General features: G+C 51.3%; 1 protein-coding gene across 1 annotated transcript; it reads right to left on the bottom strand.

The window, feature by feature from the left end:
- Positions 1-6,872: 6,872 nt before the first annotated feature.
- Positions 6,873-8,574, bottom strand: FOXI2 (forkhead box I2). Its single transcript, XM_035020958.1, has 2 exons — positions 8,064-8,574; positions 6,873-7,315 (listed from the first exon to the last, which is right to left on the bottom strand). Exons 1-2 carry the CDS (start codon positions 8,572-8,574, stop codon positions 6,873-6,875), a joined length of 954 nt encoding a protein of 317 aa, XP_034876849.1.
- Positions 8,575-11,379: the final 2,805 nt, after the last annotated feature.

The following is an 11,379-nucleotide window of genomic DNA, read 5'->3' as shown; positions in this document are numbered from 1 at the left end:
TTAGGCTATCAAGGGAGGTTTGAGTTTGCTGTGTGAATGATCCCATGTGAAATCTGAGCTGAAGAGTGGGGTCTCTCCTGAGAGGTCAGAAGAATGTGGTAACATCCATCTTTCTAGTTGCTTGAAAATGTATGACCTTTTCCTGTTATAAATCTCATTTTAATTTTGTGCCTGCAATAAATGCATAATTATGGTTATGTGTACTAACAGACTCACATGCTCAAACCCTGGAAATGAAGAAATATTCCTGGCAATGATGGAAAAGAAATCTTGTTAATAAAAACGTGTTATTGATGTGGATTCTTATATTTCGTATGTCTCTTATATATCTTTCATTCATTATAGATACCAACCAGGGCACAGCAGAAAAAATTAAAGCAATAGTAAATGACCCCCCAAAAAAACAGTTTGGGGGCAATAAATCTCTGAAGAATTGCATAAAGGTGTTTAAAAGTACAAACTCCCAGCTAATAAAATAAGCTATGGGAATGTAACGTACATCATGGTGACTATAGTTAATGATACTGTATTGTATATTTGAAAGTTGCTAAGAGAGTAGATCTTAAAAGTTCTCATCACAGGAGGAAAATGTTAACCATATGAGGTGATGGATGGGAACCAGACTTACTGCATTGATCATTTCACAATATACACAAATATTGAATCATCATGTTATACACCTGAAACTAATATAGTTACATGTCAATTATATCTCAAAAAAAGAATTTTATAACAAATTACTGTTTAAAAGTTTTTCCTTCCTTCCTTTTTGTATAATTTCTTTCTTATGATGTTCTGTTGAATGTGACCAATTGTTTTGAATAGTCCCAATTAAAATATATGATGTGATTTATTCTTTTTAGCAGGAATAAAGGAGGGGATGTAAATAAAGCAATGAAGCAGTCCTGTTCCACTCAGGACCACAAAAAAAAAAAAAAAAAAAAAAGACAGCATAGAGAATTAAGCACCATACTTTTCAAGAATCCTGAAACAGAAACCTTTCATTAAAGTATTAATTCTACTCACTCCTGAAGTCCATCTCCCCCTACACTGACCTGCCCTCAGGCTTCCTGGAGTAAAGTGGACCCAGTAAAGTGAGGTCCAATCAAAGGAGCAGGTGGTTTGGTTCAGGTGCAGAAGTTAATGTACGCCTTAGGCAGAGCCAAACCACTGGTGCGTGCACATGTGTGGGCCAGCCACAGTGATGGATTGCTGCAATGGATTAGGGGCCGGGAGACAGACAGACCTCTGAACACTTCCAGAAGTAGACAGTGAAAATTATCTATTGCACACACATTCTTTACCTCTCCCCATCTTTCAGTCTTGTTAAGCCCAGACCCTGTGAAAGGAACCCAGAAGCATGATACAATTCCTGTCTCAGATTCTTCCTGCCACTTCGGGCGCTAAGCCTTGTTTTGGACAAGGGGACTTCACTCGGGGGAGAGCAGAGGTGGAAGGGAAGAGTGGCCTGGAAAATGCCTGGGCGTCACTGGCATATATGGAATCATCCCTCTAATAAAGGACTATGTGGTTAACCTCTCATCAAGGGGTGGCCACCAAGCGTCTGCTTCATTCTCTGGAACATCATTGGTATTGTTCTGATGGCTTTCATGATCCAAGTGTGAAGCTCATGTGGACTAACCAAACCTTACTGGAGTCTGAACTTTCTTACCCACATGCCCCCAGCTCCACGCCTCCTCTGCACTTAGCCCTCCAGCATGGGTCACTCTGCATAATGGCAGTTGTCCCTAGGGTTCTGTCTCAGTCATTTTTGCATCTGGAGGATCCAGAAGAAGACCTGACCCTATGTATGGAGGGATCTGGCCCGTCATAGGGGACAGTGGGTGTGTGTGGGGGGGGTCCTATGATGAGATGGAGAGTGTATGGAAAGCTTAGGGTACAACTACACCCACTCACATACTCATTCACTCACTCATTCATTCATTTATTCACTCAACTGCTACCACCTGGATGTCTACACTGGCAGGCAGGCTGCTCCCCACAAAGATTATAATCCGGGGTGGGAGGGGTGATGGTGACGCAGACCATCCAGGAGCTGCAAGAGCAGAACAGAAGGACACCTAACTCTGACTTTGGATGCCAGGGAAAGATTCTTGAAAAGTGAGATCCTTCTGGAACCTGAAGGATGAAGTGATAGGCAGATAAGTCAGGGGCAGAGGGTAGGCAGGTTCCTGATGACTCTGCCCGGTGTTATCTGCAGCCTCTGGGAAATAAGTCACTTAATGGGTCAGTTTCCATATCAGTAAAATGGACATAATAATACTTGTCTCATTGGGTGGTTGTGGGGGCCTCACGAGATAATGTCCGTTAAGCAGTTAACAAAGCCCTTGTTACCTCGATGATCAATCGATGTCTGATGGATGGTTGGGTGATTCTTAGGGGTAGAGAAAGCCTTAATGATTCATCAGTTCAATCTGCCCTATATTAAAACAGGGGCACAATTCTGATTTTTTAAATGAAAATCCAATTTGATATACTTTTCATTTACCCTCTGTGAGCTGAGTGATACTAAAAATATTGCACGTTCTTTGTGTTCCATCACCAATGATAGCTGATCAAAGAAAGAAGTCAATTTATTGCAGGTGCCAGACAGTTTACCTTGAATAATGTTATATAGCATATTTTATATTAGGTTAGAAGAGGCAGAGTTTCCCAAATTTCAACTAATGGAAGCAGGGATGCACAAAAGAAATTCATCTCCAGGAGCCCTGAGGAAGGACCAGCTCTGGTCACAACAGTTACTGTCTCTTGTCACTATCAGATGGTAGATCTTCTAGTAAGAGGACAGGTTTTATGTTAAGGCTCCTGAATGATGCTGCAGAGAAAGGAGTGGACTGGACCGGTTCCAGCCTGGGGCAGGGCTCAACTCCTGACCTCAATCACAGTGAAGTTATAAAACCGAGAAATCAAACAAACACATCCTGAGTTAGCAGAGTGTGGCAAACACAGTGAGGTGTATTTAAAGACAAAATGCACTAATTGTGTGTTTGCAAATGAAATGGCTTTTTGACTTGATCACAAAGTCATCATTTTGGAGCCAAATAACCAAGATGCAGGCTGTAATTGCTCCTTCATCTCTGTCTCCCCCACTGGAAGGAGGTCCTGGGAAAGCAGAAACGGGCCGGGGCGATTCCCTGCAAGGATGAACACAAAGCACGGTACATATCTGGCACCTGTATAGGTTTATTCAAAGCACTGCATTTTATTAGGATGTATGCGACTTGACCCCTACCGCAGTCTGTGATATTCGTACGTGTTCCTCCGCATCTGAAGTCAAATCCTGAATGCAAATGTGATATTCTCACAGTATTAGTTGAAAATATTATGCCTTTGCATAAGTGCTGTGATCCATGGCTTTTCTCTTGCGAATCCTAGCCACAGCGTGGCACTATGATGGTGTTTGTGTGTGCGGATATGTGCATATGAAGATGCGTTTCTGAGTATGGGCCAGAGGAAGATTGCATGTCTATCAAGAGTCCTTTCTAGCTCCCATTAGATGAGCTTCAGGAGAAGCTTCAGGAGAAGCTTCAGGATTAGCCCACTGGCTCAGCTTTTCTATCGGCACAATGACAATGAACTTCAGTTTCCCGCTTCACTGAAGAGTTATAATAATTACTGTAATGTTATTTCCTTTTGCCACTTGATTGCAGCGGATACACTTAGGAAATTAAAGACTGGAAGTTGAACATTTATTTGCCAGGGCAGCATTGTTAAAATGCAAGACTGCTGTCCGTCATAAATAAACGTACTCAATGTTTAATCAATATGTGAAATGTAAGCTCGTATCTTGAAATCCAGTGCTCACCTTTTAAAACACTAGTTACATACACTTTTAAAAATACTTTTAACATATTTTTGAGTTTTCATCATGGATCGTTCTTTGCCTGGGGATTCCTCTCCACCCAGGACTAACATGTTCCTGGGGGAGATTATAATTTATTACATTATTACACTCTTTGGTTTTCAATGACCTGAAAATTTCCACTGCTGTCCAGCATCGGAAAGAATTCTAATAACCTGATATCCTGGTAATTTTAGTTGTCTTTCCCTTCTGAATTGGAGACACATTGTTTCTATATTTGCAACTATTTAGCACCAAAATGTTTATTCAGACAAAGAGCAGCGTATTCCAATGACATTCCATCATGTTCCCACCACATCATGCAGAGGTACTTCTTTGGCAAAGTACAGTTATTTTTAAAATATTTTGGAATTTTCCATAGGCTTCTTTACTTTAAAGACCGAAGGGGCAGAGAGGTGGAGAAGATGGGACCTGAGCACCGTAATAGGACCCCAAGTCCCCAGGTGAGGGGGTTCTCCTGGCCTCCGGGCAGCAGCTCCCCATCTGAGGAAGAGGAGTTGGCCCTTCAGTGGCCCAGGGGCAGCTTGCTTTTAGAACCATGGTCAAGTTCGATGAGTCCTGACAGAAGAAAGGATTTAATTATAAACTGACTACAACCTGCTCTGCTCTGTTTATTTATTGTGATTTCAGTACAAGTTTCCTTTCTCTGGGAAAACACCTCTTTGGGGTAACAAGGGGCTCCCAAGCTGATTGTGCCAAGGCCTGGAAACTGCATTTGGGCTGACCCTCCCCCCACCCCCACCTCCCACCCCTTGTGAAAAGACCTCCAGATACTTGGACTGTCACCAAGGAGAGGTGGATTCTGATTTCTGAATGCACCACGGGGCTAGAATTATTTGTAATTGTGCATTTCTCACAAAGATTCCATCTATTTGATTATACAATGACCTATTAATTGTATAAAGCTTGAATACAGATGAACAATTTTCAAAGACCAAAAACTGATTTTGAGTCAAACGAACCAAAAACTGAAAAATATTTCTGAAGGTTTTTTTCCCCTCATTTTAAACAGAAAACCGTTTGTTGGAAGGAAAAAGACCAGCTTTGCACCAATTTCTAGCAGTCACGCAGCTAGGTAGGATACCCAGTGCTTACATATGTATTTCTCAGCCAATTTTCTGAAAGCTCCATTGATTGTCAAATTGTACATTGCATTTTCCCAATGTTGTCAAACTTTTTTTTTTTTTTTTTAAATCTCTTTCTAAGTTTCCTGCAAACTCAGAGTCTCTGGTGGGGATTCTGGGAATAGTGCATATATAAAACAGCGTGTACACTCAAGTTCCATATATTGCTATTTCTTTTTAGCATCGTAGCTTATTAAAACAGGCTTGAGATAAAGTTCTTTTGTTTGTAAGGTAAGGATTTTCTTTCTCTTTTCTGGCCTTCTTTAATCATATTACATTTGGGGAGTGTTTCTCCAAAAGAGATTTTGCCTTGGCTGTAAGTCTGGCTGGGCAACATTGTATCACAAACAGAACTAGCCCGCTGCTTCGCTGCTTACCTTCTTCCTGCGGGTCAGTAGCAGTGAGATGTCTTGCGATGTTGAGAAGCAAGCAAGTTTGTGGCTGCCACCTGGAAGCCTCAGTGACACATGCCCCAGGGTCCAAATTCACCCCAACTCTTGGTTTGCCCTATCCATGCCCCCAGCCGCTCACCTCTTCTCTCCTCTCCTCTTCTCTCTCTCTCTCTCTCTCACACACACACACCCCACTGTTCATCAGGACTGCTGCTGGTCAGAACAGACACAAGGTCAACCATTCCTTTCCAGCACCAGCACTGGGATTCTAAATTAGGCATGGAAAACCTGCCCTCACGGTGGCCCTGGCTAGTGGAGGCTGGGGCTCTGGCTGGCTCGCTAATCTGCCCACTGCTTCCCCCCAGGTTAACTCTTCTCTCCCTGTGCTCTTCCAGAGAAGGAGCCTCTCTCGAGTCCCTGGGTACAGGGAAAGAGGGTGAGCCCACCAATCACCCTGAAATGGCTGGTGCCCCTAAGCCACCAGAAACTTGGAGAGGGCCTAAGTTTGGTACCAGGGCTGAACTTTCTCCTCCCGATGGCTGTGGACTCCAAAGGGAATCTTCTGGGTAAATACAAACTAAGAGGGAGGGCTTACATGGACACAGGAACCTGCTGCTTCCCTCTGCATGCAAGGGGCAGCTTGGGCCCGAACTGGGGGTTAAGGAGCAAGAGTGCACAGGGTGTGAGTGTGAATGGGGTGGGGAGCAAACCGGAGCCCATCCTGTGACTCGGGGGTGCCAGGCCCTGCTCCTGTGGTTCCCTGAGGCACCTGGTCCTAGGACAAGGTCAATAGGGCCAGGCACCAACAGGGAAAGGAGCTGCTATCCCCTGGCCTCTGGCAGCCCTCCTTCCTTCTATCACCAGCATCTGCAGCCACAAGAAAGTCCCTCCTACACCCGTTCCAGTCCCAGTCCCTGGAGTCCCAGATCCCCCTCGGTGCCACACTCCCGGTGAGGGTGAAGACAAGCTACCTGGCCCCATGGGGCTGCCGCTGACCCCCCTGGGACTTCCCTAGAGCACCGAGGGAAGACCCTGAGCCTCCAGGTGTACCAGGCTGGGCTGGAAGAGGAAATGGGCAGCGGGTAGCACGCGGGCTGCCCTCCCACAAGCCCCTAGAAGTCTTTTTGGAATAGGCCAGGCTCCCCTCGAAAAAGCTGGGTCTGGGTGCCAGCCTGTCGCCCCTTGAAGGCGGATCCGGGCAGAGCATAGGTCCAAGGTCCAGAGGAACTGGAAGAACCGGTGGTGCAGGGAGCGGCCCATTGGCTCCATATGAATGGTCACCTGGGTGAGGCAGGACAGGTGGGCCACGGGGGGCAGGGGGCTGAGACGCGCTCAACTCAGTCAGTTCTGTGCAGCGACTCCGGAGGGCTCTGCGCTCCCTCCACTCCACCGACTCTGTGGCGCCGAGCAGGCGGGAATCCGGGCTGGAGCTCAGTACCTCTGGACAGCACTTGGGACAATCCCCGCCTCCCCTCAAACTTCGGTCCCTTCCCGACTGTAGAGGAAGTGGCCCACGCGGAAGCCGGTGGCCGCCCTCTGATGGCTAGCGCCGAAGCCGGGTGCGGGGCCTGGGGCCTGGGGCCCTTGGGCGGCGACCGTCGTCGGTCTCCCGAAAGAAAAGTCCCCCGCCAGGCCCGCGGGGAAGGTCCCGAGGCCGCCAGCCAGGGCCCCCATGGCCGAGGTGAAACTGGAGAAGCAGGCGGCGGCGTCGGGCGCCGGTGGGGACGGCGGGGCCTGCAGGTCCGGGGAGGCCGCGCCAAGGGGCTCCAGCTCGGGTGCCTTGGCTCCTCCAGGGCTCCTGGCTCCCGAGGGAGCAGCGGCACCCACCTCTCCTCTCCTCTTCCTCTTCCGTCGGAAGTTCCCGTTGTCGAACATCTTCTCGCAGTTTGGGTCCAGGGTCCAGTAATTGCCTTTGCCTGCGCAAGAAGAGAGGGCTCAGCTCAAAGAATATGGGGTTTGACCGACCATGGTGTGAACATGACGAATGGAGGTCAACTTCAAGAAGATTCCCCCACCGGTCCCGCCATTAGTCCTCACTCCCACCCTAAACCTTGAAGGTTGTACCTGGGAGGGCCTCCACAGCCAGACCGGGAAGAATGTGGACATCCCAGAAAGGCCGGGGAAGGGCAACAACCAAGAATACCGAGCCCCTCTAAGTTCAAGGCCAGGGAGAAAGCCTACGGGATGCACAGCCACCTGGACTGTGGCAGTCACGCTGCCAGGGGAGCCCAGCGGACCGTGCTTGGCCTCTGGGTTGTCGCCTGCGCTTCTCGAAGCGGCATCTCACTGGCTTTACCAGTTCTTGGGGTAGCCGCTGTCCTCCCCGTTTTACAGCAAAGGACACTGAAGCCCAGAGAAGTAACCCCAAAGGTCGCCCAGCTGAGCCGCTCTCCCGGTTCTTCCTCCGCGGGAGCGCACAGAGATTTCGAGACTCACAGAGTCCTAGACCTGAAATCAGGGTCTGCGGGTCCCTGGGTCGTCTCGGGGCCTGGCCGCTGCCCAGCACGTCTCTCCTCCTCCCTCTCCCCCCGCCTCAGTACCCCGAGCTGTGCAGTGCGGGAGGGACTGGGCTGCCCCAGGCCGCCCCGAGTCCTAGAGTGCCAGCAGCCGGGCTGCGGGAGTCCGCGGAGTCCTGGACGGGGCAGCCGGGCGCGCCCTTTTCACCTGGGTCGTCCTCCTCGCGGGGCACCTTCTTGAAGCAGGCGTTGAGCGACAGGTTGTGGCGGATGGAGTTCTGCCAGCCCGCCTTGCTGCGCTTGTAGAAGGGGAAGTTGCCGGCCACGTACTGGTAGATCTGGCTGAGGGTCAGCTTCCGCAGCGGCGCGCTCTGGATGGCCATGGCGATGAGCGCCGAGTACGAGTAGGGCGGCCGCACCAGCCGCAGCAGCTCCTGCTGGCCCGAGAGGCTCAGCCACGCGAGGTCGGCGCCCGCCCGGCCGCCCGGGGCGCCGAGGAGGGGGCCCGGGGCAGCGTAGCCCGGGGCGGCGTAGGGCGCCGCAGCCCCGGGGCAGGGCGCATAGGGCGCGGGGCTGAGAGCGGGCGGGCTCAGCCACAGGCGCTGGCCGGCGCCCGCCGCGCCCAGATCCCCGAGCGCGTAGCCCGCCGGGGGCGCGGCTGCCCGGGCCTGGCTGTGCGGGGCCGGGCACACACCCGAGCCGTCGCAGTACGAGGCCATGTCCAGTCGCTCCCGGGCCTGGCCGGGAGGCTCGGCGCCGAAGCTCATGGGCGCCCCATCCAGCGTGGCCGCCAGCAGCTCCGGGGTGCGGCCCGCCGGGCCCCGCCCTCCGCCCTTTAAATGCCGTCGGGGCGCCAGCCCGGGGTGAGTGTGGGTGACGAGCCCCCTCCCCCGACAGCGTTGTGAGAGCGTTGTCTCGTCCCCGCCCCGAGGTCAGCTTTCCGCCCCGCCCTGGGCCGGCCGAGAGCCAGACACGCCGCCCCAGTGACTCCCCCACTCGCTGCCGCCTGCGCCCGAGACCAGAGTCCCCAGGAATCTCACCGATCCCGGCCTCATCTGGCCTCTAGGGCCCAGGAGTCTCGGCTGTCCTGGACCCTCGCGCAGGTATCACGTCTCCCGCAGGCCCCCAGTGGAACGCACGTCACCTTTGCTCGCCCATGGGGGACCCTGCCTTGCGGAATCTCTCACCACCCAGGGCCACTGTGTGGTTGGGGCCACCGGGAAGGGAGCAGAGGGCCGCTGCGCTGGGTAAGGAGTCTCGATGAAGCCCACGGACGTCGATGGGCTGGGGCCACGAGGAGAGGCAGCACGGTGAAGGACGCGAGTGCCCAAGGCCAGGCCTGGCTGGGCCAAGTCAGTGGCACTGGAGTCATACGGAGTCCCCGCGCAATTAATGCGCGAAGGCGGACCAGACCCCCGAGAGAGTACAGACGCTGGAAGCTCGGGCCGCGCCGGCTGTCCAGCCAAGCCTCTTTTTTCCGAAACCCTGCCTGGCGTGTTCCCGCAGTGGCCTCCGCCACGGGGTGCAGGGATTAGCAAAACCCTCCATTGGCTTTCCTGGGACTCCGGAAAGACCGGGACGTCTGTGTGCGCCCCACCCCATGAGCCAGCGCGGTTACCCCGGCTCCCCCAAGCTCGCGGTTCTCCAGGGCTGCGTCTCCCCCTACCTCCGGCTCCCCCTGGTTCCCCAAAGCCCCTGGCTCCTGGCCTCCCTATTCCCCACCGGCTCTAGGGGCTCTCTCCCCTCCGCCCCCCCCACCCATCCCGTGCGCCTGGTGCCCCAAGGCTGGGTGCCTGGAAAGAGCGCCAGCCTCCAGGACTCCCAAGTTCTTGCCACCTGCCAGCGCGGAGAAAGGAAAATTCTCTGGTGATCAAGGTTCGGAGATGGGTCCCATCGCTACGAAATTCAGCGCCTGCTGTAATAGAACCAGTCTCATTGAAATTGGTTTCCGCCTTGGCTTTGTGGATCCTCAAAGCAAATACATTTAAATTAATTTAACAAACCAAAGTTTCAATCCTATTGCCTGCCTCCCCTCCACTTTTGGTGGTAGAGAGAAGGAGGAGGGCGGTGGATTGGGGCTAAGGATTGGACGGAGGGAAAGATTTGGACTTTGGAATTAAGGGTCCCATCTTGTGTCAGCCATTTATTCTTGGTGTGGCTTAGATCTGTCAAATTGTAATTTCAAATTTTATGTAGAACAACCAATTTGCGGAACAATTTAACAAAGGGCAAGAGGAAGAGTCCCTCCATTGCAATATAGTCCTCTTCCCTTAAAAGTAACTGCCCTTAAGAAGTGCTGGGCGACCTCATGGCGGTTCAGGGGGTGATTCAGGGCTTCTAGAGGGTAGAGAGGCCAGCTCCTCAGCCAGCCTGTACGCCCCCTGCCCCTCTCCCCCTTCCCCAGAGATTTCTGATTGTGGTTGGAGGAGTACAGGTAGTGGGGATCCCAGGTACCTTTCAGAAGCTCCCCCACCCCATGGCTGCAGGGACAGCTGGGGGGGTGGAGGATGGGAATCCTCAGGATGGAAAACACTAACCTGCTTGTTCTTGCTTCCATCAGCCAGAACCATCTGCCTCTCAGCTAAGCGATTTTCACAATTTTTCCTCACAATTTTAAACACGTGCCGCTCTCTGTAGATGTGACAAACTTTTTGGTAACAGCACCTTAAAGAAAAAGTCTTTCCATCAGCGAATATGGTTGCAAGCATGACTCAGATGTGTCCATGATGAAGAAGCAAACTGTCTCAGCGCATGCACACCCCTTCTGCCCTCCCTAACTATACTTAGTTTCCTGAGAGTCTAGGCCGATTTCCACACTGACATTTTGCAAAGACTGCTGGTTAGGAGGCAGCTGTCCAGAAACCAGGCTTCATGAGGCTGGGACAGCACAGAAGCCACCCAGCTCAATCTTGACCCAAACCACGGGAGTCATGGAGAAAGAGCATCAGGCTCAGAAACACAGCCATGTGGGCGGGCTTCCCAGCACAGCCCGCATCCACAGGACCTACAGCCCTTCTTCCTGTGTTCCTGCAGCAGATGTGGGTGGGTAGCTTCTGCAGAGTCAGGGAGCTTTTGCTTCTCCCTTGGGAGGGGTGCGGGGAGGGGGGTTGGATTGCCCAAGGCTCTGAATGTAGAAGACACTTGTCTTGGAGGAGTAACACTGTGATTTGGGAGGAAGCATTAATGTTATCACAGTGAACTGCATTACTGTGATAATAAAAGCAGAGATGCTGAATTTTATAAAAACATCTTGGCTCATCTCTTACAATGAAAAGGAATAAAAAAAAGATGATAGTTCTTTCCAAATCCCCTTTAATTTTAATAGCCTTTCTTTCTGTTAATATTGTAATTCTTTAGCACTTGTGAGTTTCAGGACTTCTAAGAAAATCAGATGAAGCTTCATGTAATTTCTCTCAATTTTGCTTTTATAAAAAGCATTACAATTTGTGCAGGAAGGCCCATATTTTAATCACTGTTCTTTTCTTTCTGAGCCCAGTGTCTTGTCTCCCATCTCTGCTGTAATA

The sequence above is a fragment of the Mirounga leonina genome, unplaced genomic scaffold, assembly GCF_011800145.1.
Source record: "Mirounga leonina isolate KUSES-001 unplaced genomic scaffold, KU_Mleo_1.0 Mir_114, whole genome shotgun sequence".
Classification (NCBI taxonomy): domain Eukaryota; kingdom Metazoa; phylum Chordata; class Mammalia; order Carnivora; family Phocidae; genus Mirounga; species Mirounga leonina.
The sequence above is the reverse complement of the archived record's forward strand: the minus strand, read 5'-3'. Positions and strand labels throughout refer to the sequence as shown.

Bases quoted from the DNA above. Each gene is read 5' to 3' on its own strand.
- FOXI2 (XM_035020958.1), bottom strand. From the start codon at position 8,574: ATGGCCTCGTACTGCGACGGCTCGGGTGTGTGCCCGGCCCCGCACAGC. The intron at 7,316-8,063 runs GTGAAAAGGGCG...CTTCTTGCGCAG, and splicing joins CCGCGAGGAGGACGACCCAG to GCAAAGGCAATTACTGGACC.